The sequence below is a fragment of the Chrysemys picta genome, chromosome 10 (assembly GCF_011386835.1).
Source record: "Chrysemys picta bellii isolate R12L10 chromosome 10, ASM1138683v2, whole genome shotgun sequence".
In the NCBI taxonomy this organism is placed as follows: Eukaryota; Metazoa; Chordata; order Testudines; family Emydidae; genus Chrysemys; species Chrysemys picta.
The window spans coordinates 18435489-18461660 of NC_088800.1; the positions used below are offsets into that span (position 1 = coordinate 18435489).

At 41.9% G+C, this 26172-nt stretch overlaps 1 protein-coding gene across 4 annotated transcripts in view; it reads left to right on the top strand.

Moving 5' to 3' along the window:
* The window catches only part of HOMER2 (homer scaffold protein 2), a 115199-nt gene that overhangs the window by 20101 nt on the left and 68926 nt on the right, over positions 1-26172 (top strand). Inside the window, exon 1 of one of the 4 annotated variants that reach the window (XM_065559360.1) lies at positions 25474-25580. The exons of the other annotated variants lie outside the window; for them this stretch is intronic. Coding sequence (XP_065415432.1) covers positions 25531-25580 — 50 coding nt within the window. The 5' untranslated portion in view covers positions 25474-25530. Of the gene's footprint in view, positions 1-25473; positions 25581-26172 lie in introns of those variants that run through there. 4 annotated transcript variants of the gene reach the window in all.

The following is a 26172-nucleotide window of genomic DNA, read 5'->3' on the forward strand; positions in this document are numbered from 1 at the left end:
ATAGACACATAACTGTTACAAATAATTTAAGATGGATTGGTAAATATCTACTTCAAAGCGTTGCCTGTTGTTTTTTGATGTCATGAATGAATAGGCTCCATTATCAGAGGGGTAGCCGTGTTAGTCTGAATCTGTAAAAAGCAACAGAGGGTCCTGTGGCACCTTTAAGACTACCCACAAAAGCTTATGCTCCCAATACTTCTGTTAGTCTTAAAGGTGCCACAGGGCCCTCTGTTGCTTTAGGCTCCATTAATTCATATACTAGATCAGGGGTCAGCAACGTTCGGCACGCAGCTCGCCAGGGTAAGCACTCTGGTGGGCTGGGCCAGTTTTATTTACCTGCTGACGCGGCAGGTTCGGGCGATCGCGGCCCCCATTGGCCGTGGTTCGCCGTCCCGGGCCAATGGGGGCGGCGAGAAGCGGCGCGGGCGAGCGATGTGCTGGCCGCGGCTTCTCGCTGCCCCCATTGGCCTGGAACGGCGAACCGTGGCCAGTGGGGGCCGCGGTCGGCCGAACCTGCCGCGTCAGCAGGTAAATAAAACTGGCCCGGCCCACCAGGGTGCTTACCCTGGCGAGCTGCGTGCCGAACGTTGCCGACCCCTGTACTAGATGGTCTAAAAATATGGTTTCATACATGTGAAGTTCTAGACACAGTGATCCCAAAGACATTCCTGATGCAAGCAGACTAGTATAGCAGGGTCCAAAGTGTTAGAAAGATTTCCTATTCCAACTTGGCTCTTTCTGCAGGGCTGCCTTCCTGTGCTTTTATTATTATTCTAGCAGAGAGATCCTAGAAGGTAGTTTTGGGTAATTGCTTTCCCTCTCCTAAGGGTTCTCCCCCCACAAGATTCCATCTTATCACCCCTTCTCTTCAATGTGTCTGTGGACCATTGGGAAGGTTAGTGAGGAGGTGTGGGTTGAGATATTTTCAATATGCTAATGACACTAGGTGTGACTTTCTGCGTCATGCAACCCAGAGCATTTGTCTGAAAGCAACTGGGGTGTGGATGAGAACCTGTTTGGAACTTGGTAGGTGAGGGAAAACAGCCAGAAAATGTAGCAAACTTTATATTGATCCCCACTGATGCCATATGCTCACCTTTGGTCAGTTGAGTACACAGTTTTGGGACCTACTTAGACTCAAATCTTCTGTTGGACAACTGTGGGCTGGATTCTTTGGTCCAGAGAAAGGGGTTGTTTTGCTTCTGCTGTTCTTATCTCTCTTGGACTATTTTAAATTATTTGTCAAGAGCGCTGAGAGCCTGGGAGTTCTTATGTTTTATATGTTGAAATCAAAATAAATAATACAACATTAATGGAAAAGGATAGTATGGGTTTTAAAAATATTTAATCTGTACTTTTTAGGTTGCAAGTACAGTATTCTTTATTGAAACTCTCCCAAAAAAGTCTACTTACGTTCATAAATTCAGCATATATTCTACTTTTATTTTTTTTTATACAATTTGAATTGCCATGGAAACTCAATATGTGAGTGTCAACCATGCTGGGTTGTTTTACTGTTTGTGAGCCCCATGTTCTTAATTTGACTTCTAGTAATTTCTTAAGTCTTATAATTTATTAGAAGAAAGACCAGATGGTGGTGATTGATTTTGAAATTGACAAAGATGTGATAAAAATGTTACATTTAAAAGGATGTGATTATGTACAGTATTTGTTTAGAGACAATGTACATTATGGGCAGTTCTTACTTATGTTATGAGCTGGGTTGGGAAAACATTGGACTGTGTCTGCTTCACCTGAGACATTTCTGCACGGACATTATTTTATTGGACAGGTTTCTTTTTAATAAAACCCAATTTTTAAAATGTGAATCAAAATGTTGCAGGTATGGCATAGGAATAAAATCTCTTTCTGTTCATTAAACAGCTCATACTTTTCTCTCACCTATCTTTTTTTGGTGGTGGTTATCTACAAAAACTTTTTGCAGATGCCATTCAGTGGTATCTGAAATAATCTGGGGAATGTGAAGAGATGACGGCTATTAAACATTGCAAAAAAAAAAGTGTTTTTATTGTCAGTTCTAAGAAGAAAGAGGGCTCAGGACAGTCGTTATGATTGATCTGTTCTCAGAAAAGCAGAGGAGGAGGAGGACTGCACTGGATTTTTGTTAATAGCAGAAGTTGGTATTACAAAGATTTTTTCATGCTGTTGTTAAATACAGGCAATGTGCTTTGTGCTGTACAGAACACAAAGGAAGCTGTGTCTTTTGCCCAAATAACTGAAAACCTATCTATCGAATAGCAGTGGTATTTAGATCATTGCCACTGCCATCCCGTAGTATTGATAGTAATCCCAGATATTAACTACAAAATTAGCAAAGTGACAGGCTGTGCATGCGATCATTTTGCTAATAACACCAGGGGCCTGATTCTCCTCTCACTTTACACAAATGTTATGATCGCATAATTCCATTGATTTAACTGGAATATACTCTTGATAGATGCTGGTATAACTGAAATCTGAACCTGGTGCTCAGTGTTATCTGCAGCATTGTCAACATGAAGGAAAGTTAAGGCCACTGGGATGGTGATCCACAAATAGATATAAAATTCCTGCTGAATCGGAGAGTGGGCAGCTTGGAGAAGAACTATGAGGAGAAGATTTTAAAAATATTTAGTCTGATTTCATTTCATTTAAAAAAAAATCTCTGTAGCTCTCTAAAGTGTTACTAGTGACCATTGCAAATAAATTAACACATTCATGGTGGGATAGTGCCCGGATAGCTCAGAGAATTGTTGATGGGATACGGAGCTTCTTGTTTCTAGGTGGTCTGGTTTAAATGTGGCCCAGATTAGTAATGACTGATAACTGCCACCATCTGCCAGTTTTTCAGTGGTGTGCATAGAATGTGATTTTGAGGTCTTAGTTAATTTCCTAATGGATGTGTCCACATCACGACTGCCATTTTGTTAGCAATTCCAGCAGAGAAGCCACAGACTGAATGGGCTATGGAGACTGACAACCCTCATATTTGTAGAGGCAGCCTGTCTCTCGAGGACAGGACTGAGGCACGTCATTAAGATGTTGTGGGGAAACAGGCACTGCTACTGCCTATGTTGTATGTATCCAGTGGGGGGTGGGGCGGGGGGGAGAGGAGAGGCCATTGAGTCTGTCGCTTGACACCTTTCAAGAGTAATGCAATCCACCTAAAAGGTGGGTAATGGTTTGTAATAGTAGAGAACTAAAAGTCTGAATGCACAGGACCATTCATTTCCATGTTTCTTGTCTTCCTTTAATTCTTAATTGTGGTGCCAAAGTGTGAACTTGCAAAAGCACAGTAAGAATTTCTCACCAATTGGTGCTTCATCCTCAGTGACTGTGTAGTTGCATTCTAACACCAGGCACTAATTTTAGATTATAGTGACTATGATGAGTACAGATTTTAGCTCGTGGTTGGATAGAATTTATTCATAGAAGATAGGGGAAAATGGTGCATAAACTTTGCTTCTCCTGACAAAAAAAAATCAATAAGTGGCAGCAGATGTTTAAGTAGCAAGGACTCTTGTATATGCTCGGCACTTTACAAACAGATCATTGTTGTTACACAGGACTTGTGGAATTTCCAAATCTATTTCAGAAGAATGAAGCAAGTAAAAGTTTGTTCTGAAATGTTACGTGGAAATTCTCTTGTATTGTATAACATGGCTTTACTATTTTAGCATGAAACAAGTCCTATTAAGAATTTGTGGGCCTGACTCTGCCTCCATGTACACTGATGTAAATAAGAAGTAACTGTAATGAATTGAGTTACAGCTGTGGAAAGCTGATGCGAGAGGAGAATCAGGCCCTGCTTGTTTAGCTCCCTTGTGTTTAGGGGTTAAATTCATCCCAGTGCACGAGGCATGTAAAATGTCCTATGCACTATATAAGCCCCACAATAAAAGCATAAAATCATAGATAAGGTCTTATGCAGGCCATCTCCTTTGGAATGAATATCACCCTGATATATTATCCAGGAACACTTTGCTTTTGGTAATATGATAAGAAAAACTCTTAATGCTGAAGTAGTTCTGTGGCTTATCAATTCTGCTGTGTACAGATACGGAGGTGTGCCTGAGCAGCACTTGAAGAAGAGAGGCAGGCATAGGTTGCTTTTTGCCACCCTTCTGGCCCCCTGAACCTGAAGGCATTGGGTGCCAACTTGATTCCACAGAGTGGCTGATTTAGCTTCTGCTGGCAGTAACACCCAACTAGAAGCTGTTCACTGGCCTAGGATTGCTAGAACACAGTCCCATACCCTCTCGCTCAGCTCTTGTGCTGGAGGCAGAGGTGAAAGTAAGCCGGTACGGTACGGGACACCGTGCCAGATTGGACCGGCTTCTCCGGCAGTGATTTAAAGGGCCGCTGCGGGGAGCCCCAGGCCCTTTAAATCACTGCCGGAGCTCCAGCAGCTGGGCTCGGGCAGGGATTTAAAGGGCCCAGAGCTCCGGCCCCTGTGGGGAGCCCCGGGCCCTTTAAAGCACCTCCTGAGCCCCGCTGCCAGAGCTCCGGCAGTGCTTTAAAGGGCCCAGGGCTCCCCGCAACGGCTGGAGCCTCTGGCCCTTTAAATAGCTGCCGGGGCCCCAGGCTCCTGCAGCCGGGCTCGGGTGGGGATTTAAAGGGCCCGGGGCACCTGCAACTGCAGGGAGCCCCGGGCCCTCTAAATCACTGCCGGAGCCCTGCCGCCACTACCCCGGGGCAGTGGCGGCAGGGCTCCGGTGGTGATTTAGAGGGCCCGGGGCTCCATGGCGGCCGGAGCCCCGGGCCCTTTAATTTGCCCCTGAGCCCCGGGGCTCCCAGCCACTGTTGCAGCTGGTAGCTCCGGGGTGATTTAAAGGCCCTAGGGCTCCCAGCCACAGCCGGAGCCCCAGGACCTTTATATCTTGAAAGGCCCCGCCTCTTCCGGATGAGGCCCCGCCCCTTCTCAGGACTCCGGCATACCGGTAAGTCCTTTAAGTTACTTTCACCCCTGGCTGGAGGTGGCGGGGGCAGATGAAGTGGAGACCCTCATGCAAGAGGAATTCCAGCTGGCTGTTTAAGCCAGCTTTCCATCATCTTTGCACTGCTGAAGCAGCACATCAGTGCTGAAGATTTGGCCCTTAGCGCTTTTAAAAATAGAAACAGGACTGAAATAATTTGGTTGAGTTTGAAATCCAGTTCAGGATCAGAGAAGAGTTTAGAAAGAGTTCTCAGGAAGAGAAAATAAATGTGCAGAGGACAGCATAAATACCATGTAGTAAATGTGGCAGCTAAACCAAAGGCAAGGCATCAGTGGTAAAAATGAGGCAACATTATCCTCTGGCTGCACCACCACTATTGTACTCCAGCTGAGGACCCAGTGTACAAAGCCAGTTGGATCAATAACAGTTTGTTGCCCTAAGGCCATGAAGTCTACACTAAACTGGGGGGAGACAGTCATTTCTAGTGTGCAGAAGGTTTGCTCATTTTAGCTCTTTAGTTTTTCATTTATTCTGGGTTTCATGGGAAAATTATTTTAGATCATCTCATTTTAAACATTTTTAGTTGTTAATATACTTTCAACAGAATGGAAATAATTACCATATGGCTGCAAAATTTGCCATCTGTCCAAACACACCAAAAAACAATTAGTCTATGTAGTCTGTTTATCAATCTATAAGTGACAATATTCAAAGTCCTAGTAATGCTGGTTGCTGATAGTATAAGTTTTCATTGGCCTACCTGTCTGTCTGTCTTATAATCAATATGTAAATGAAATGGAGAAAATTCCTACAGCTATGTCCTTCACCCTAGCCTGAAGAAAAAAAAATCTGCATATATGTAAAAGGACTTGATGAAATATTGAAATGCTGACACTTATCAATATTTGTTTGTACTAATGCATTTCTATTTTATAAAACAAATCCTAACTTTGTTTTTAATTTAAAGTTCACAGCCAAGAAATATCAGCAGGTCTCTGTGCTCTGTAGAACAATAGAATTTAATAATAGATTCTGCCCTGTTACATGCATGAATCAAATCTGAAAATCTGCAAGATGGAAACACATGGTCAGCAGCATCATTTATCTAGGGTTATTTTTAAGCTTGTTTTAGTCCTCAAGGTGCCTTGTTTGGGTTTTAAACACTGAATAGATCCCTTATTTTTCTTACTTGAAGTACACTGATCTTTACCAGAAGTACATGCTGAACTATTTTTTGAAGCATATTTAACTGTAAAGAAGTAGGGCCAAGGTTTAAGAAAAACAACTTGTTGCCCAACTTGACACCTTAGAGTGGTCTGATTTTCAGAAACTGCTGAAAATCAGGTCCCTTTGGATAAGTCTACGCTGTAGCTGGGTGGTGTGATTCCCTGTGTTGGACAGATTCACGCAGGCCCAAGCAGCTGCTTGTGCCGTAATATTTACATTGCTATTTTTAGTGCACTAGCTGGAGGTAAGCTAGTAAGTGTCTGTCTGTCCATGCAGGAGTCACACCTCACAGCTACAGTGTAGACATACCCTTTCGGTGTCTAAGTCGGGCACTCAAAATCACAAGTTTATTTTTTTTAAATCTTGGGTTAGATTTCTGATGGATAATACAGTATTATTAGAAATCCATAACTTGTGCTCTCAGTTTTCTCCACGATGCACCTAACTCCATTAGTTGGTATAATACAAATTAATGTCTTTTGTTCACTAATTTTATGTCAAGTCACAGTGGGACTCTACCAGCATAGGCATGGAAATCTTGCACATCTGACAACCCATCCTTTCTGGAGGTCAGGAGAATGCCAGAGGACCCACAGTCATGTGCAAATGCTGTTGACAGTCCTTTAAATTCCTAAATAAATCCGCATTTCAGAAATCTGCAGCGCAGATCTGATGGTACCAGATGGTCTTACATTTTTAAAGTTTGTCATCTTTGAATAAGCTAATGTCTAGCAGCTTGAAGTTTCAAGTTATATTTTTTTAATATGTAACGGGGAAAAAAAGACCCATCTTCTGTAAATAGAGAGCAATGTTGTAAGTTACTTTTTTTGCTGTATGGATGGGAACTCCTAACTGTGTCTATGGCTGGTTCTCCTTTCTCCCAGCTCTCCATGTGGTAAAACAACCCAGAGTATGTTGTCTCATGTACTGTTGGTTCCGCTGGTCTCTGTCCCTGAGGCACCCTTTTTCACCTGCTGAGGCACTTGGGGATTGCTGCCCAGATTTTCCTAGAAAGCATTGATGCAAGTGCAGTTTGGCAGATGCACAAATAGGTCTGACACAGGAATAGTGTATGGGAGAAAAAAAGCTGATTTGTGGACATAACCATGCATTTTGTAACCAGGTCTGGCAAGTGCCATGAGTTGGCTACAGAAGCATGGCTGTATGTATAATATACCCAGGACCTTGCTCTTCCCTCCCCCTTTGGTATGGTTTTGTTTACATTATTTTCAGGAATTTTTGTCCTCTAGTTAAGGTGTGCTAGAAGAATCCTGCTAGTTCCAGCCCTATTTACACATGGCTGAACCGTAACTAACCTGGTTCTGCTTTCAGCGGTCATTATGTGCACTAAAAATCCATTCTGGCCATCAGTTTGCTCATCAGGACCACGAAATAGAGGAATTCTATATTTTGAATTCCATATGTTAAATAATGATTGCTGGAATTCCTTATTTGGCGCTTTAGGCAGTAATTCAAAAAGAGGTATACAGCTTGTTCTTTAAACTGTGAGCTGGTTGAGATATTCAGTCATATTTTAAAATATAAGTGGAAGGCAAGCCTTGAGAGAGAATCTTTGAATAGTGTATGGAAAAGGTATATCAGTAATTACATGCATGGGTTAATGCACCAAAGTACATCTTTGTTCAAGGCTCTGTTTAGTTTTATGGCATTTGAAATCGTTGAGCCTTTGATTATGCTATTTTGCAATAGCAGTACTTCGATTGTATTACTGATTAAAGTCAAGTTTTCAGATTCACTTATACAAAGGTAACATCTTCTAATGTTTTAACTTTTAATATGCAAAGGAACTAAAAAATTCCGAACATCAACACGTTGCCTTGGGGAATATCAGTGGATTTGTCCTCTCTCAAATGCCTCCCCCCATATTAATTTTTCAGACTTCATAAATGTTAGTAATATTTTTGGGTTCTGTTCTGAACTTCAATCTGGTTTTTGTTTGGCTTTTTAATAAACGCCAAACAGTACATACAACCTGCAAACATTCCCTGCCTAGCATTCATCCGATTGGCTCAGCAAGCCTCCAGAAGGACATTCCTGGTGCTTAATGATGGCAAGGCATAGTATGCTGTGCCTATACTAGCCTTTTTGTTTAAAGTTTCCTACCATTGCTAACACTAGTTCAGCTCCACCAGTGGTAGTAATGGTGAGTGTGCAGATAAGGGTCTAGGTATTTAAATTGTCTGAATTTGCGCTGAGCTGGTCTACACAAAGTTGTAGTAAAAATACTGGCAGTCACTGGCACCTTATCTACCCCAGCACTTCCACCATAGTTAACAACCATGGAAACATTTCAGAAAAAGTGTTGTGTTATAGGCAAGGCCCTGGAAGGACTTTGAACTTCTATTGCTCTCCTTAGCAGAGACAAAATGGCAAGTGCTGTGAGAGATTTTAGATGTCTCTCTCAAGCTGTTCAGCCCCTGTATTTGTGCCTAAGTAAAGTCCCAAGTGTGCCTGCATCCTAAAGATTCCATAATGGATGAGTGCCTAAAAATGTGTATGGACTTGGTTACTCTGCTTGGACGTGTCATACCTATACCTTAGGAGATGTGAGTGAGCTATGTTTAGTGAACTTAGTAAATCACAAATCTATAAACTAGCTTGCTATTTGTCTGGTTTTTTTGTTTTTGTTTTGTTTTGTTTGGGGAGGATATTACCAAGGGAAATTACTTGTTGTTCACTTGTTAAGTGAGGTTTATTGTAACGCTGAAGCATAGGCCCAGACTCTCTCCCCGGTTCTGGTTTCTTTGGGCTGCTCCAACAATATAAAGAGTTGGAATTTGGATGTCTGTCAACTGAGAATTTCCCTGGCATAGTGCAATTCCCAAATGGCATGAAGCTGGTATCGTCTGCTTGAGTCAGACAGAGATTCAGGCAACTATAACTGACTCCCTTGCGGACCCTCCTCTGCTGCCCTTAATGAATCTCGGCTGCAGCAGAGAACAAGACCTAGAGCATTATAGAGCAGCCTGCGAGGTGGAGAGTTCATGAATTGGAAATAATTTATCCTCATCCCACAAATTAGTAATCCTGACATATCATGGCTTTTATTTAGTGCATGCAATCTGCCTGCTGAGCCAAAGAGTTGTGGAACGCAGCAAAGAGGATGCTTTCTGGATTCTGTTTGGCTAGGGTTGTCTTAGCATCACAGCATCAATTACAATTAAAAGCTAAATTCCTTCTCTTTTACTTCCTTGCCATATCAGATTAAGATTTTATACTTCTAATTAACAAACAAAATACCCTGCAATGAAATATGACAATAGAAACCTTAAACATCAGAGTGCCACAAATGAGATTGTACTCTCTTAGGACTGAGCACATCTAATAGACATGAACATGGTTGCCCACCTACCATGGAATTGCAGATGCTCCTTGGAGTCCCCTAACGTGTTAACAGGACCTCAGTTGCCATTTATGACAATCTGGGTAGAGGACTCTGTATCTGCACTAACAAAGAGGGAAGACAACCATAAAGCCTAATCCCTTCTTCTTCAGCTGTCTGGAGTTCGAGTTTGTCTCTCATGTCAATGGAAGGCTGTGTGAAGATTCCACAGATCTGTACCAATGAACCAAATTTTAGAGCTTTTTAAGGCAGTAGTTTGTTTTCTCAAGGTTATAAACATATTGTCTGTAAGAATTTTCAAAGATACACACAACAGTTTCACAGGCTTGTTCACCAAGTAATACATTTTTTTTACAATTTTTTGCTGTCACAGACTGTTCTTATTTTTTATTACAGGGAATCATACCTGTAGAGGATTTCTTTAGTTTCCTTTCAGCTCAGCTCCTCTTATTCATATATGTAATTTCTTATACAATCTATTCATAGAGCATCTTGAAAAATTAATAATTGTGTTAGAGAGAGCCTGCTAGGCTAAGTGTGAAGCCAGTATATGAATTAAGATGTTTGCATTTAGCTATGTGTTTGAATCAGGACATCACTATGCAGTGAGATCAGATGCTGCAATGATTTTCACCCTCTGATGATTTTTATCCTGAAGAACTGTGCTTGCTGATATAAAACAAAAAAATCAGCTGCTAACGTAAAATGCATTTGATTACCATTGCTTGCTTTAACAGTACATTCCTCTTTAGTTCATCTGGCTTTTCTCTTTCTATATTATTTCTTGCCTATACCTCAGTATCAGCTGGAGCTGTTATAGTTCCTATGCATGCAAGGAGCTCCTATGCTAATTTCCCTCCCTCTTTTACAATAATACTGTCTGCTAATAAAAAAAAAATGGAGCTGTATAAATGTGTGTTTTGCATGGGTTTAATATCTTCAGCATGCTAGTTGATAGCAATTATAGTATTATAAAATGGTTATTTGAACCAGTCATATGACCCTGCAGTTAATGAACACTATTACTGTGTTTAGAATTTCTTTTCAAGATCAGGGGTGGGCAAACTTTTTGGCCCAAGGGCCACATTGGGGTTGCAAAACTGTATGGAGGGCCGGGTAGGGAAGGCTGTGCCTCCCCAAACAGCCTGGCCCCCGCCCCCTATCTGCCCCCTCCCACTTCCCGCCCCCTGACTGCCCCCCTCAGAACTCCCCTGCTCCATCCAACCCCCCTGCTCCTTGTCCCCTAACTGCCCCCTCCTGGGACCCCTGCCCCTAACTGCCCCCTGGAACCTCACCCCCTATCCAACCCCCCTGCTCCCCGTCCCCTAACTGCCCCGACCCCTATCCACACCCCTGTCCCCTAACAGGCCCCCTGGGACCCCACGCCTATCCAACCCCCCCCGTTCCCCATCTCCTGACCGCCCCCCCAGAACCTCCACCCCATTCAACCACCCCCTGCTCCCTGTCCCCTGACTGCCCCCCAGGGCCCCTCGGCCCACTTAACACGCCAAGCAGAGCAGCATGTCTGGCTGCCACGCCGGCCGGAGCCAGACACGCTGCCGCTCTGCTCGGCAGGAGCACGCAGCTCCGCCACCCAGAGCTCTGTGGGGGGCGTGCGCTAGCCTCCCCGTCCAGTTGCTCAGGGGCGGGAAGGATGGTCCCGCTGGCCAGATGTGGCCCAAGGGCCATAGTTTGCACACCTCTGATATAGATCAATGCAGGAGATGCACTTGAATTTCAGCAGCTGAAAAAGTCACAAATAGGGACTTTCAAATAATTTTGAATTAAAATAGTGAAAAAATAGATTCCCCCCTCATTCCCCTTTGCTGTGTATTGTGTACCCTCTCTGCTTGTGGCCTTGATTTTTTTCAAAAGCACCTCAACGTGCCCTCCAATTTTGCACCAATTGTGCAAATGTGCCATTGTGGTTACACTTTATAGCACATAAATGTCTAAGAACCTGTTTGCATTCACAAATCGTACTTGAATGCTTGTGTGCTATAAAATGCACTTTCAATATTGAGCTCGTATTTGTTTGTGGAGACAAAACTTGAGGCTGAAAATAGGCCCCATTTTTTATTTTCTCCCTAGCTGGTTGAGACACAGACCCTTCCTATGCCCCTCCCGAGTTCATGTTACATCCTTCCCCTTTTTCACTCCCCATTCCCTCTGCTTAAGTTTTCTTTTTCCTTCCTCTCCTGCTTTGCTCAGGATTGAGTCTCTCTCCTCCTAGGCTAGGCTTTTTTGTTATATAAAACTCAAATGGACGATTGGTTGAGTGTCCAGACCAAATGGAATCTAATTGGGCCAGGGGAAGAGCCTGGTGGGGAAGCACTGGAGGGAGCTGCAGCCTGACAAGAAAACTTGAAGCAAAGAAAGAGGTTGTTTAAAAATGTTAGTGTCCTGGCCCAGTCATAGTTAAACTGCTCACCTCCCCCACTTTCCGTGTGCCTCCTCAGTTTCTTTGCTTTGAATAAATCATGCTGGAGTAATCAATAGAGCTGCTGATTAGTAAAGTCTTATTTATCAAGATTCTTAGTTGTTTGGGTGGGGAACATTCTAATGGTGCTTTAGCCTGTGTTAAATTAACACAGACAAACATTTTCCTGGTTTATGGAAACATTTGTTTAAAAATTGGCCTGTCATCTTAGTGAGTATTACCAAGGAATTGGGAGACCTGAGTTGTATTTCCAGCTTTGCCATTGATTCTCTGTGTTCCCCTGAGCAGGTAATTTCACCACTTTGTGTCTTTTTCTCTCACATGTACAATGGAGATATTACCAACATTTAAGTGCTTTGAAATGAAATTAAAGGTGTGTTTCACATTTGTCCCACCCATCCTATGTCCTTGACTGTTTTTCTTATTCTGTGCCATAGAATATTTTGCAATCTTACTCACAGGTTTAAACGTGCATTTCACTTTTGATTGTTAAACATCCTGGCAGCAGACTGTGTAACTTGCATGAAGAATCTGATGGAATCTGACTGAACTGACTTAATTAGTGTGTGCCAGTTTGAGGCTGGGAACAAGCTGTTTACTTTCATAATACTTGCATGCTGTTATTCCTGGTGGGAAGTGTATAGATTTCAGAAGTTTGTCATTATGCTGCTGCATTTTGCATTATGGGACTTGAAAAAAAAAATCTTACACTTAATTCTAGTGAGCTTTTTCATATTGTTTAATCCAAAATATTACATATGTTTAAAATACAATTCAGTTTAGACATTGGACAGCTGAGTCTCTTCAAGGTGTGATGTCAGATATTTTTTTAAAAAGCAAGTCTCCCAAATCTGTCAAATAATCAAGTTAAGAAAGACACTCTTCCTTTTTCTACCTAGGGTTGCCAATTTTGGTTGGAGATTTCATCACATGACATAAACTTTCATTAAGGATTAATCTTTAATTCCTGGAGACTCCAGGCCAGTCCTGGAGGGTTGGCAACCCTACTCCTACCCCCTTTTGTTGTTCTCTAGTGAAGAGCTCTGTTGTGGATTTATGAACTTCAGGAGGAAGCAGCCATAGGTTTTCCCACATATTCCTTCCAATATATCTGCATACTGACCAGACCCACTTCCTGCTTTTCTAATTTTTGGCAGTAAACAGTTGTGGTACCATATTGTGTGTTGCATTCATAATATCCATGAGGAGTAGGATGAGACCATTAAACCTCTTTAATTCATGACCTATGGCATAGTTGATCTTGCTGTCTTAGAAAGCAAGTAGCAGTTTCACTAATGATTTCAGTAAGTTTAGAGCTGGGCCCTTCAACCCTGGTTTCCAGAGGTAAAAGACTTTCTTCATTTCTTCACTGCACCATAAGAACCAGTGAAAAGGCTTGCACCATTTCTTAACTGTAGTCAAAGATTGAAAAATAATGGTTTATCTCTTTCTTTTGAACAATGATTAAAGTTTTAGATAAACTTCAGACAGTGTGCAGAATGCCATGTGTTTAAAAAAAAAAAAAAAAAAAAGTTGTAGTCCTCTCCTCTCCTGTTCTCTGTATTAGGGTCAGTGCTTTGATCTTTAAAAAACTTCTTATTACTGGTAGCAGAGGGTGTGTGAGTATGGGAACATGCATCTGTATGCGCGCGCGCATACACACACACACACACACACACACACACACACACTATTATGCCTGGTTTCAGAGTAACAGCCGTGTTAGTCTGTATCCGCAAAAAGAAGAACAGGAGTACTTGTGGCACCTTAGAGACTAACAAATTTATTAGAGCATAAGCTTTCGTGGACTACAGCCCACTTCTTCGGATGCATATAGAATGGAACATATATTGAGGAGATATATATACACACATACAGAGAGCATAAACAGGTGGGAGTTGTCTTACCAACTCTTAGAGGCCAATTAATTAAGAGAAAAAAAACTTTTGAAGTGATAATCAAGCTAGCCCAGTACAGACAGTTTGATAATAAGTGTGAGAGTACTTACAAGGGGAGATAGTCAATGTTTGTATTATGCCTGGGTGAAATATGTATGAATGAGTCATGAAAATATATCATTGTGTGTGAATATTTGTCCAACTTAGTGTTTGATATAAGGGGATTTAAGTAACCGAAGATATAGAACCTGCTGCACAACTGAGCTCTTCGTGAGCCCATACTGCCAAATAAACCTGGGACAGAAACTAGAGGCTTTTGTTTAACAGCTGTTCACCAGCTGAACAGGCACGCAAGGCAGTCAGTATGCAGAGCTGGATAACAGAGCTCTATGCAATATGTGGTTGGACTATTCATATTTTTCACAAACACATTATTTTAAAGAGGGAGAGAAACCCTTACAGATGATTTGGCCGGAAGGTTTGTTATTTGCCGACCTTTTCATTATTATAACTATGGATACGTTGACAGGGAATTGGGAATGGGGCCTCGTGCTGGGCACTGTTCAAACCTAGATAAGAGATAATCACTGAGGTCAGAACACTGCATTTCTAGGATATTAACAATTTGTTCAAAGAAAAATGTTGTTGTTCTCTAAAAAATATTACACAAATTGCTGCAGTTTTTAAATTGAGGGGAGTGGTGACCAGCATCAGGGTCAGATTTGGTGCCTTAATGGTGATTTCATTTTGGTGGAGTCTGACATTTTCCTGAATCACTTTAGCAGATCAACAACCTTTGCTAGTAGGCAAGCGCATGAATTGAGACAATCAACCCTACAAGTCCTGCTTACCATGGTTGTGTATGTTCTGTGTTAACAGCTTGGTAAATTAATACTTGTAGGCTTCAGTCCTGGAGCTTGTTACGCATGGGTGGATTACTGCAGCCATGTGCTGCCCTACTGATTTCAGTGGGTTCCATTCTGACTGCAAGCAACAATTTTCAGGACTGGGCCAGACACAGCAAATCATGTCCCAGAATGGGTAGTCAAGGTTTTATCATCGTTTTTCGGAGTGAAGAAATGAACGCCGAGGTTGGTATTACTTGTGTAAGAATTTGCCATGCCTATATCTATATACTTCATAATAAATTTGTACTTTGACTAGTGGGCAAGTGTTCTGAAATTTAGACCAGCTAAAGGTTTTTCAGCTAAATTTTGATTTTGCAAGGTGCTAACCAGGAGTTCTGATATGATTATCTGAGTTTCAAATGGCAGTAGTTTCTTATATACAGAAATCTGGATAGGGATGGTGTTGTATGGCAGGATGATGCGGAAATGGTGTATTTGTGAAGAGCCTTGCATAATAAGGTCCCTTACCTGATTCAGGCCTTTGGTTGCTATCAGAATGCCCAAAAAGAGGGAGAGAGAGAAAAGAAATTAGAAATCACCTTAGAATCCATATAACCTATAATCATGTTGTCTCAGCCATGCAGATTTCTGAATTAAAGGATTTGTGTATCACATATGTTAACTAATTATTTCTTAGCTTTAGTGACAGTTACCAATAACATCTAAAATATATTCTTTGAACAACAGGTGCTGTTTATTTGCGTACTGTGAAGAACATGTGAAGTCCAATGTTCAAAGATATTCCTTGCTATATTGCTTTAAAACACACAGCAGAAGCTTCAGTGAGGAAGGAATAAACACACATGACATGTTTACCAGGAAACATTTCCTTGCTCGTCAATCTCTAAACAAAGAGACATTCTTATTGAATAAGAAGGTGGCTGTGTCAAGATGTACTCTATCTCCATTGTTTTCACTTTCTCTATAGATATAGCCTAGATTGCATCCTGTGGAAAAAGATTTATCTTGCACAAATATTTTCTTCCTACACTAATTTTCTGCGATAGTGGTCACTAAAGATGTGACTGTTGGAAAAGGTCAATAGCAGTTGATGACATTGCTAAATTAATACATCGTTAATTTTCTTAGAGGAAAGACACACAATCCAAATAATTCTGTAGTGAATGTGATTCTTGTGAATGGAGGTGATTTGACAGAACTAACACCCCACCCCCCCAAACTCCAAAGAACATATGCTGTATGAGCAGTCCAAGACTCCTCATTCTACCTGCAAATATACTTCTCCCCAGATCTGGAAGAGCCACTTCTTAGAATGAAAAGGTAGTTATTCTTCACGTGCCCAATCTATCCTTGCCCTCTTGGCTGAGGCAGCCAATAAGCTTGTCCCAATTATGGTGGGGAATTTTGTGGGGCTGTGAGATATGGACACCTGTCCACTAGCCACTGCATTGAGGCCACAAGTTAATTTCACATAGGCCAGGGGTGGGCAAACCTTTTGGCCTGAGGGCCACATCTGGGTATAGAAATTGTATGGTGGGCCGTAAATGCTCATGAAATTCGTGTTGGGGTGCAGGAGGAGGTGAGGGCTCTGGCTGGGGGTGCGGACTCCAGGGTGGGGCCATAAATGAGTTCAGGGTGTGGGAGGGGGCTCCGGACTAGGGCAGGTGGGGTGGGGTGAGGTGCGGGGGGGAGTGAGGGCTCTGGCTGGGGGTCCAGGCTGGGGGGTTTGGGGTGTAGGAGGATGCTTGGGGCTGGGACTGAGGGGTTTGTAGGGCAGGAGGGGGTTGGAGTTGGTGGGTATGAAGGCTCCGGCTGGAGGTGCGGGCTCTGGGGTGGGGCTGGGGATGTGGGGTTTGGGATGTAGGAGGGTGCTCCGGGCTGGAACCAAGGGGTTTGGAGGGTGAGAGGGGGATCGGGGCTGGGGCTGGGGTAGGGGGTTGGAGCCCAGGAGGGGGTCAGGGGTGCAGGCTCCGGGTGGTGCTTACCTCAAGCAGCTTCCAGAAGCAGCGGCATGTCCCCCTTCCGTCTCCTATGCAGAAGTGCGGCCAGGCGTCTCTGCTGCGCACTGCCCCGTCCGCAGGTGCCACCCCTGCTGCTCCCATTGGCCACAGTTCCCGGCCAATGGGAGCTGCGGGGGTGGCGCTTGGCATAGGGGCAGCGTGCGGAGTGGAGCCCCCTGGCTGCCCCTATGCATAGGAGCCAGAGGGGGAACATGCCTCTGCTTCCAGGAGCCACACAGAGTGGCCCTGCTCCTCGGCTGGAGCACCGGAGTGGGGCAAGCCCCAGACCTCACTCCCCAGCGGGAGCTCAAGGGCTGGATTAAAACAGCTGGTGGGCTGGATGCGGCCCTTGGGCTGTAGTTTGCCCACCCCTGACATAGGCCATCAGACCATTATTGGATAGCAATATCTTTCCTTTATAGCTGACCAGGGACTGACTTAAGCTGGTGACCTAGCTGTGAAGAGCTATCGTATACCATTACCTATCTGCTGAGCTAATCAGTCCACAGTGAGTCTCACTTTCATTAGCATGAACTTCAAATTTCTCCCCAAAAGTAAATCTGATTGAACTTGCCTTCCCTCTCTTCCTGCACATACTGCTGCAGAATAGGAAAGGAGGCTTGATTTTTCATAAACATCCTTCTACATAAGAATGGGGAGTGAGGAGAGCATTGGTTATAGTTTGACGCTTTCTATGATAATTTTCACAGTAACATTTAAGGGCCGTGTAAAATACTTAAAAGTAAACATGAATCCTTCTAAATCTTATTAGGAGAAGAACAAAAGGAAGAAATGGTAGTAATGAGGCTTGCAGATTGGAGCTATAGGGTGTGATTTTGTACACACCAGCAAGTGCTACTGGAAGACACTTGAGGAACATCTACACTGCAGCTGGGAGCATGCCTCACAGCCCAGCTAAACTGACACATGCTAGCTGTGTTTTAGCTAGCATGCTAAGACTAGCAGCTTAGGTGGTGGCATGAGCTAACTGCCTGAATACAAGTCCACCTGACCCTCTGGGTCCATACTCAAGTTTCTGACCCGTCCCATTGCCCAAGACACAACATTCACACTGCTATTTTTGGCATGCTAGGTCAAGCAGAGCTAGCTTATGTCTGTCTAGCTGGGCTGGGAGGCACGCTCCCAGTTAGAGTGTAAACGTACCCATATGTACAGTACTTCCAGTCTGAGTAGTGACTGTCTGTAAACGTAGCACCTTTGTGCTCGAATAACCCTGACAAATTCCTTTTTATAAATTGGTTCTAAAAGAGGGTAATCTACTCATTTTTGGGATTGTCTCAGTCACAAAACCACAGGATCCCATGTAATACTGAAGCAGTCTCTTTGCCCATCCAGTACTCTATTTCAGCAGTATAAAAGAGACCCCCATTTTAAATGGATGTTATTTAGAAAATAACTTTTCTTGAACACTCCCTGTTATATAATGCTTTTATAGTTTTATATTGAGCATAGCACAGCAAACTGTTGTGCCTTGAGTTGTGCATTTTATTTAAAAGAATCCTCAGCACAACATTAACTGTTTTACCAGAATGGCAAATGGAAGAATTGATTCTTGATTCAGGTGCCAGAAATCATTACTAAGAAAAAAATTACCATGTGGGTTTTCAAGTGTGGTGTGTGTTTATTTCATTTTTTGCAGCCATGGCTACACATATGAATCCCTGATAAGCTATTAGCTTCAGGGCCCCTTTAATGCAGTTGCTAGAAATCACAAGTAGGGAATTAATTCTTTTTGAGGCTTCTGGAATTGTAGTTGCAGCTGTCACTTCGCCATGTGAGAAACAATGTGATGGTGCAAATCTTATTACCTCATGGGAGTTCTGTATATCCACAGTTAGTTGCATGTTTGCAATGTTCAAACACAATTTTTTCTTTTCAGTAATTTTGCTTCATAGTAGACTGTCATAAATGTGTGCCATTCCAGATGCCACAACATATATGGAGGTTGATTTGTTCTTTTTGTTTATCATACAATCAATAAGTCAGTGGGTAGTGGTACTGGAGCCAGATAATTATTGATATCAAGTTTATGATGTTATATTTATCAAAAGGGAATCCTTGTAAAGCACAAAGCATTAGTAGTAATGGAAGGTTTACATTGTATCAGTTGGCTTTGTGTTACTATCTATTTTTTCTTTCATGGAAAATCCTCCTTATCTAGTGCTTGCTATGGTGCACCATTGCAAATCTTTTGGGATTGTCAGCAAATGTAAGTACCATCATGTGCCTGGAGATGGCCTCTAGCAGCAAGTACTGTATTACAAAAATCCCGAGCTTACATGTTCTCTGGAGACCTACAAATTCTGTACCAAATGCAAATGATATAAACAGAAAATAACTATTTTAAATACTTTAATAGTATATATTTATCAATAGAAATCATGCAAAACTACCTAGAGTGTGATGGGAAACTAGTGAGCATTACCAATTCAGGTTCAAGCTTACTAAGTAATCAAAGAAACCTCAGATATCCAAGCTTGATTGGTATTTTTATTAATTATTAGTACAGTGCACAGTGGAAAGGCAGGTGCATTACCAAGCATGTGGAACTGAAGCTTGCAGCTGATGGCAAATATGACACACGGGTCACAGTGCTGGTTCTGGTTGCCCATTCTCACAATTATGCTCCTAGGTTCTTAAGATGTCTGTAGTTCCTGTTACTACTAGCTTCCTTTTTCTGACCCAAATAGATCTTGTTTTTCAGTACATCTCCAGACTGTCTTTTCATAAATTTTCTAACTTCAGAATTAATATCTACTGCTTACTCATTATTTTGTTGTTGGTACATTATATTTATATATTTCAGAGTAACAGCCGTGTTAGTCTGTATCCGCAAAAAGAAGAACAGGAGTACTTGTGGCACCTTAGAGACTAACAAATTTATTAGAGCATAAGCTTTCGTGGACTACAGCCCACTTCTTATATATGTATTCCCGTCTATTGCAGTTAAGACATTGCTTGCTTAGTTGAAAGACCAGGGCACTGTGTTAAAAGGTCAGTGTCTTTCTTAACAAATGTAGCAAGCTTGTGTTTTTCCCTTCTTAGCCTGACAATCAATGATTATGGGAATCTGGTTCATGAGTGAGCTCTATGCCTTATAAAAGTCTGGCTCATCGTTCAACATGAGTCTCCAGATAATGTTTTCAATGTCAGTGCAGATAAAATGCAAGTGACTATAGACCACTAAAGTGAAAATTTACTTGCAGTAAAAATTTGACTGACTATCTGATCCATAGGAAACTTTAGACTGGAACTCTTTTGCCAAATGTTCTTTTAGACATGCTATGTATTTTATGAACCTGAGTCCTGATCCTTCAAACAAACCTATGAGTAACTTTTCACATGAGTAGCCTTATTGAGCTCATGTGCGTATAGTTACTCAAAACTGTAAGTGTTTGCATGATCAAGGGCGTGATACCTTAATGCCTGAACCTGAAGGTGACTCCCTGCAGCCAGGCAAGTCATTGTGGCTCCCTGTGGGCACAGCAATTTGTTGTCACCACTCCTAGAGTCAGTTGTGGGAACGGGGCTTTGTTTTCAGCTTCTGTGCATGGAATAAAACCACAGTTTGCACTCTTTCAGTATTACCATTAGGAAAGGGATGGAGAAGACAGAAAATATCACCATGTCACTATATAAATCCATGGTAGGCCCACACCTTGAACACTGCATACGGTTCTGGTCACTCTATCTCAATAAAAATATATTAGAATTGGAAAAGGTATAGAGAAAGGCACATTAAAATGATTAGGGATATGGAACAGGATCCACATGTGGAGAGATAAGAGACTGCGAAGCTGGGGCATAATAGAGGTCTATAAAACCTGAATGGTATAGGGAAGTGTTATTTACCTCTTCACATAAGACAATGAAATTAATAGGCAGCAGGTTTAGAACAAACATAAGGAAGTACATCTTCACACCATGCACAGTCAACCTGTGGAACTTATTACCAGGGGATGTTGTGAAGGCCAAAAATATAACTGGATTAAAAAAATAATTAGATACGTTCATGGACGATAGGTCCATCAATGGTTACTAGCCCAGATGGTCAGGGATGCAAACCTATGCTCTGGGTGTTCCTAAATCCTGACTGGACTTAGGGAGGATCTGGAGAAACGGAGACTGGACAATGGGATGGATCCCTCAATAATTGCCCTGTTCTGTTCATTCTTTGTGAAACATTTGGCACTGGCCACTGGCAGAAGACGTGATGGTGGGTTAGATGGATCATTGGTCTGGCCCAGTTGGCCAATCTTGTGTTCTTACCAACCCTAAGCATTCAGAAGGCCCATAAAAGCCATGATGGTGATTTAAAGTTCATGAGACTCTATAATTTTAGCATCTTTTTGCCTTCTTTTTTTTTTTTTGAGGTTTTAACATTTTGGTTCTTCAGGCTTTTCTCCACGACCATGATGGCTAGAAATGTATTTTTTACTGAAAGTGGACATTTTCACATAACCAGATGATTTCATGCGCAGGGGCTTTAAGAAAAACACCAAATATCACAGGAGGACTCTCTAGAATCATGAGAGATGGCAATGCTGTTGCTCGTATTCAAATTTTTATAAACAGCAACAATCCTGACAATGAAATAAATCATCCATAACTGTAGAATCCCCACCAATACACATACTATTTTTGCACTTATTTGTTTGTTCATTTATAGTTCATGAATGAAGGGTGCAGTTACAGTGATCACAGCTATCTATTGCACAAGAATGCCTGCTTTCTGGCCGAGCAGTTTATCATGTAGAGGCATAACCCAGCAATTCAGTATTCACAACTGTTTTCTTATATCTGATTGCAGATAGAGCCATCTTTGGAATTCTTTCTAGGGCACATATCCAAAGACAGGGAGGGATTTGATAGCTATGATCGTGTTGAGCCCAGAGCTGTGGTCAAGTCTGTGTCCAGAAAGTATTCAAAAATGCCAACACAGATTTGGTAATTTATTCACTTGATCTGATTCTGCTCCCACAGCATGTCTGGTTCATAATTCCCTGGGGTGTGGTTAGTTTAGTTATATTGTAATTTTGTTCTGAATGCAATTATTATGGGTCCGGTTCATGTTATTCCAAATAACTAGTGTACATGAATAGAGTATTTATTCCATCATCTGTGTATTTGTATATGTTGCTGTGCCTGTAAATAAATAAAGCATGCAGAAAGTAAACTCATCAGATTTCATGGAGTATGGAGAGAGATTTTATTTTAAACAACAACACAACGTTATAAAACAAGAAGAAAAAGAAGTTTCTATCTTGGAGGTATATGAGGTTTCATTTACATTACAATGTGTGCTACGGAAATTGAAATGTGAAAGTAAGTAACCTAGCATATTTAGTCTTGGGAGTGTATTCAATAATTTACACACAATAAATGTGTAGTGGTGTTGAAATTCTTTGGAATTGAAAACTATTAAGCTATGCAAAATTAAACTGACGAGAGTGAAGATATGGTGTAGCTTTGTGTTTGGTAGTCCTACGACTATTAAGGGTGAACTAGGGTATTAGACTATTGTAGTGCTACTTTATTTATCTATTTATTTATTTAGCTACTTATTAATAGGGATGTATCTTGTGAAGTGAAAGCTCTGCCAGTTTGATATGGAAATAAGTTTGGCAGAGGTGGACTGGGTTTACCTCTCTCCGCCTGCTCCCCCCGTTATCTGAGCAAACCTTGCAGTGAGACGAAAAGGAGAGCAGCAGAAGGAAAGGGTTACGCTCCAATGAAAACAGCAATACTACCTGGAGCTTTCCTATGCGTTCAGATGTCATCAGCCACTGCTGGAGTTTGGAGGGACTGCACATCTTGGTTTAACATACCCATTCCATTTTTAATAATCAGGAACCAAAGATGGCAAATTAACACTAAATGACATGTCTTAGTGATGTCTTCCTCATCCTATGTTGTAGTGAGTGCCAGTGCTGCACTCTGCTGTTGGAAGCATTTTGTAGGGCACATAAAATAACTACATTTCACTCCAGTCTGGTGTTTGGTAAAATGGTGTCTCTCTGAACTACAATATGTTTAAATAAAACAGATCTTGGTTTTGCACATTATTATTCTATGTCAGTTGCAGGGCATTTGCACTTGAAATGTGACTAATACACATTAAATATGCATGGAATATCTGCGAGGGGGGTTAATTTATAATGGGACTGAATTATTCTCTTACACCTTTTGAAGTGAAAGCTGTGTCATGGGTGCAAGTAAGAGCAGAATTTGGCCCTCCTGGTGTACTCCAAATTTGACTGGCTGGTTGTGAATGTAGCTTTTACTTGATGGTGCCAATTAGAAATTAAAAAATTCATTGGGGAAGATGCATTGTTTTCCGTGTCTGTTTCCTCTTCTCTTTGTCAGTTGCACTTCTCTATATCTCCTCTTTTTTTTTTCTTTTCCTTCACTGTGTGCTTTACTCACAAAACTAAAACTAGGAGTCACCTGATGAAATTAATACAAACAAGAGGAAGTACTTTTTCATGCAACACACAATCAACCTGTGGAACTCATTGCTGTAGGATGTTGTGAAGGCCAAAAATAAAACTGGGTTAAAAAAAGAACGAGTTAAGTTCACGGGGGACCGGTCCATCAGTGGTTATTAGCTAAGAGGGTCAGCGTGCAGCCCCTTGCCCAATACAGTTCTGGCTTCTTGCAGAGGTTAAGAAGTGGAAGATAGGGGTGGATCACTCCAGAATTGTCCTGTTCTGTACAGTTGCCCTGAAGCTCTGGTATTGACTGCAGTTGGAGACCGGATACTTTAGATTAGATGGACCATTGGTCTGAGCCAGTATGGCCATTCTTATGTGCCCATCCGCTTTATTTCTGTATCTTCCAGGTCTTTCCCCAGAATATTTCCCCTAATTCTGTTTTCTAAATTGGCCAATCAATCTCTTCATTCCCCCTCACCCCAACATCCACCCTCTTACACTAAATCAGCCATAACTTAATGTTGCATACACACCCTCTTCCATGGACTACCAGGCACCTTGATATGCAGAGGACTAAACTGCAGTGAGGGTCTCACTGCTCAGAAGTCAATACCACTTGAAAAGGAACGACCTTACCCATCACCCCAGTGGCTGGATTCCTACCAGGTTGCTGCCCCTGAACATTTTTTGGCAGCCCATTTATTTTTGTAGATGCCAGCTGGTGTAAGTGTTTTGAGTAAATTGGAATGCCCTCTCCCAAACTCAATCTGCCACTGCCGCCGCCACCACACACACACAGCATCCTGGTTGCTGGAGGAGGAGCTTTCTCTCTAGGCTTTCCCTCCCACCCCAAAGATTCCCGGCTACCTCAAGACTGGAGGTGATGGGGGTATCAGCCTCTGTTTTGGGGGTTTAACCTTCTCAGTAAAAAACTCCAGCGTCTGCTGGTGCTCAAGGCTTCTTTCCCAAGCTGCAAAAGAAGACTGAGTCTTGCTACTTTGACTGCTCCCCAGAGGGTTCTGAATAGCAGTAGGCAAGACTGGCGAAGCTACAAGCCACAGCAGAGGTACTGGAACGGTCAGTCTGCAGACTCAGGAGGACAATGTTATGTTTGTTATGCCCACCAAAAATACAGAGCAAGGCAAACAGGGTCGGGGAAGATATCTATTCCCTGACTGCGGAGCTATTTAGTATTTTTTTTAAGAGCCAGTACTTTAAAGGGGAAATTTCTCTGACTTCCCTATTACGGATAAACTCTCGCTGCTTACTCAGGTGGCATTCTGATATGTTTTAATATGAAGATAATTATTGGCATGGCAGCGAATAGACTCACTTGTATTTGCTTAATAAAAACTTGACATGTGAGTGGGCTTTAGGCCTCTTAACTTGAGTATTTTATGATTGAAGTAGTCTATGAATAGCATAGAGAAATGCCCCTTTTTTCCAGCTAAGCACTGCACAAATATTAGCATTTGAAATGAGAGCCAAATTCACATATAACGGACTGCATATAACATCCATCTCAGAGAGCTACTGATAAGGAATAACTGGAATAATTTATATTTCTTCACAGACATAGTGAGAAACTCCCATTGTATTTGAAGTGTCTTCCTCATGAGTATTGAATTTATTGAATTTGGCACAGCCATCCATCCAGAAACTTACTCAACAGCTCCTGAAAAATTTAAAACCTTGCATATGTCTTACAAGGAAAAAACATTACTACTGCACTTGCACGTTTTTTTTTTTTTTTTTTCATTTTTAGGCCTCATTAGGCTTTTCACCAGCAAACCACCTTTGCCAAGTTAATTCTACAATTAGAGTGTCAGATATGCCCAATGTCAGTAAATTTACAGCTCTGGACTTTGTTTCGTTTTGATTTGTACCATCATGTATTATCTAGCACCTAGAGACCTCAATCGGGATCAGGGCCGGTTTGTGCTAGATGTTGTGCAAACAGAGCAGACCACAGTCCCTGCCCTGAAGCTCTTACGGCCGAGAGGTATGTCAGCATTTTGAGCTGGAGGTGTAATTTCCAGATCCAGGACACACCCTCACTAGCTCTGATTGAGCTAGGGCACTAAAAATAGAAGAGTAGCTGCAGCAGTGGGAGGGGCTAGCCGCCTCGAGTAGGATCCTGTCTGAGATGCTAGCAGTGTACTCGGGGCTGTTAGCCCCTCCTACCTCTCTCACTGTGGCAGCTACATTTCTATTTTTAGTGTGGTGGGTGTGTCTCCTCAAGCTGGAAATTACTCTTCCAGCTCCAGGTGTAGCCATAGCCTAAGATAACACAACAAGTGGGTGTAACAGTCAGCTGGGAGGAATAAAGGACTGAACATGATGGAAAACATGCAGGCCAGATTTGTGCACAGATTGATGGTTTTGAGGTAGGTAAATTAAAATATTTATAAAACAAGTATCAGAGATTCCTACTGGTGTTCTACCTAGACATCGCTAGTTAGCCTGGTGTAGCCTGTTCAGTTTTTGTGTTGTAAATATCCTATTTCTCTGAGGCTGGTATGGTGGGTTGTATTGGAATAAACTGACCTTTCTGCATCCTGTCATAATTATGTCAAGATAATGTCTTAATTATATAATATTCTAAATGTGATATATTGAGTGGTGATGTCATGTAATGTTCACTATTTTATATAATCCCTCAGACTCAGGGAATAAAAGATTATATAAATGTAGTAGAGTTTGCTTTACAGTTTAAAATTTAACTTAGATGGAAGGTGCACAATTTGAAGTGGAAATAGAATATTTACTGACATTACTGCCATAAGAAATCCTAACTGTAGTCTTCAAACCAAATAACTTCATGTTTATCACATATATTGTTCTTCCAACCCTACTTCTTCTCTGCTCTCATGTTATTTATACTGTCCTCCTTAAAAACAAACCTGGACTTTGTGTGGAATTCTCGTGTTGGGTAAAATTGTCTGTGAATTGACTGTGTTATAGTTAGGAAATGAAGCT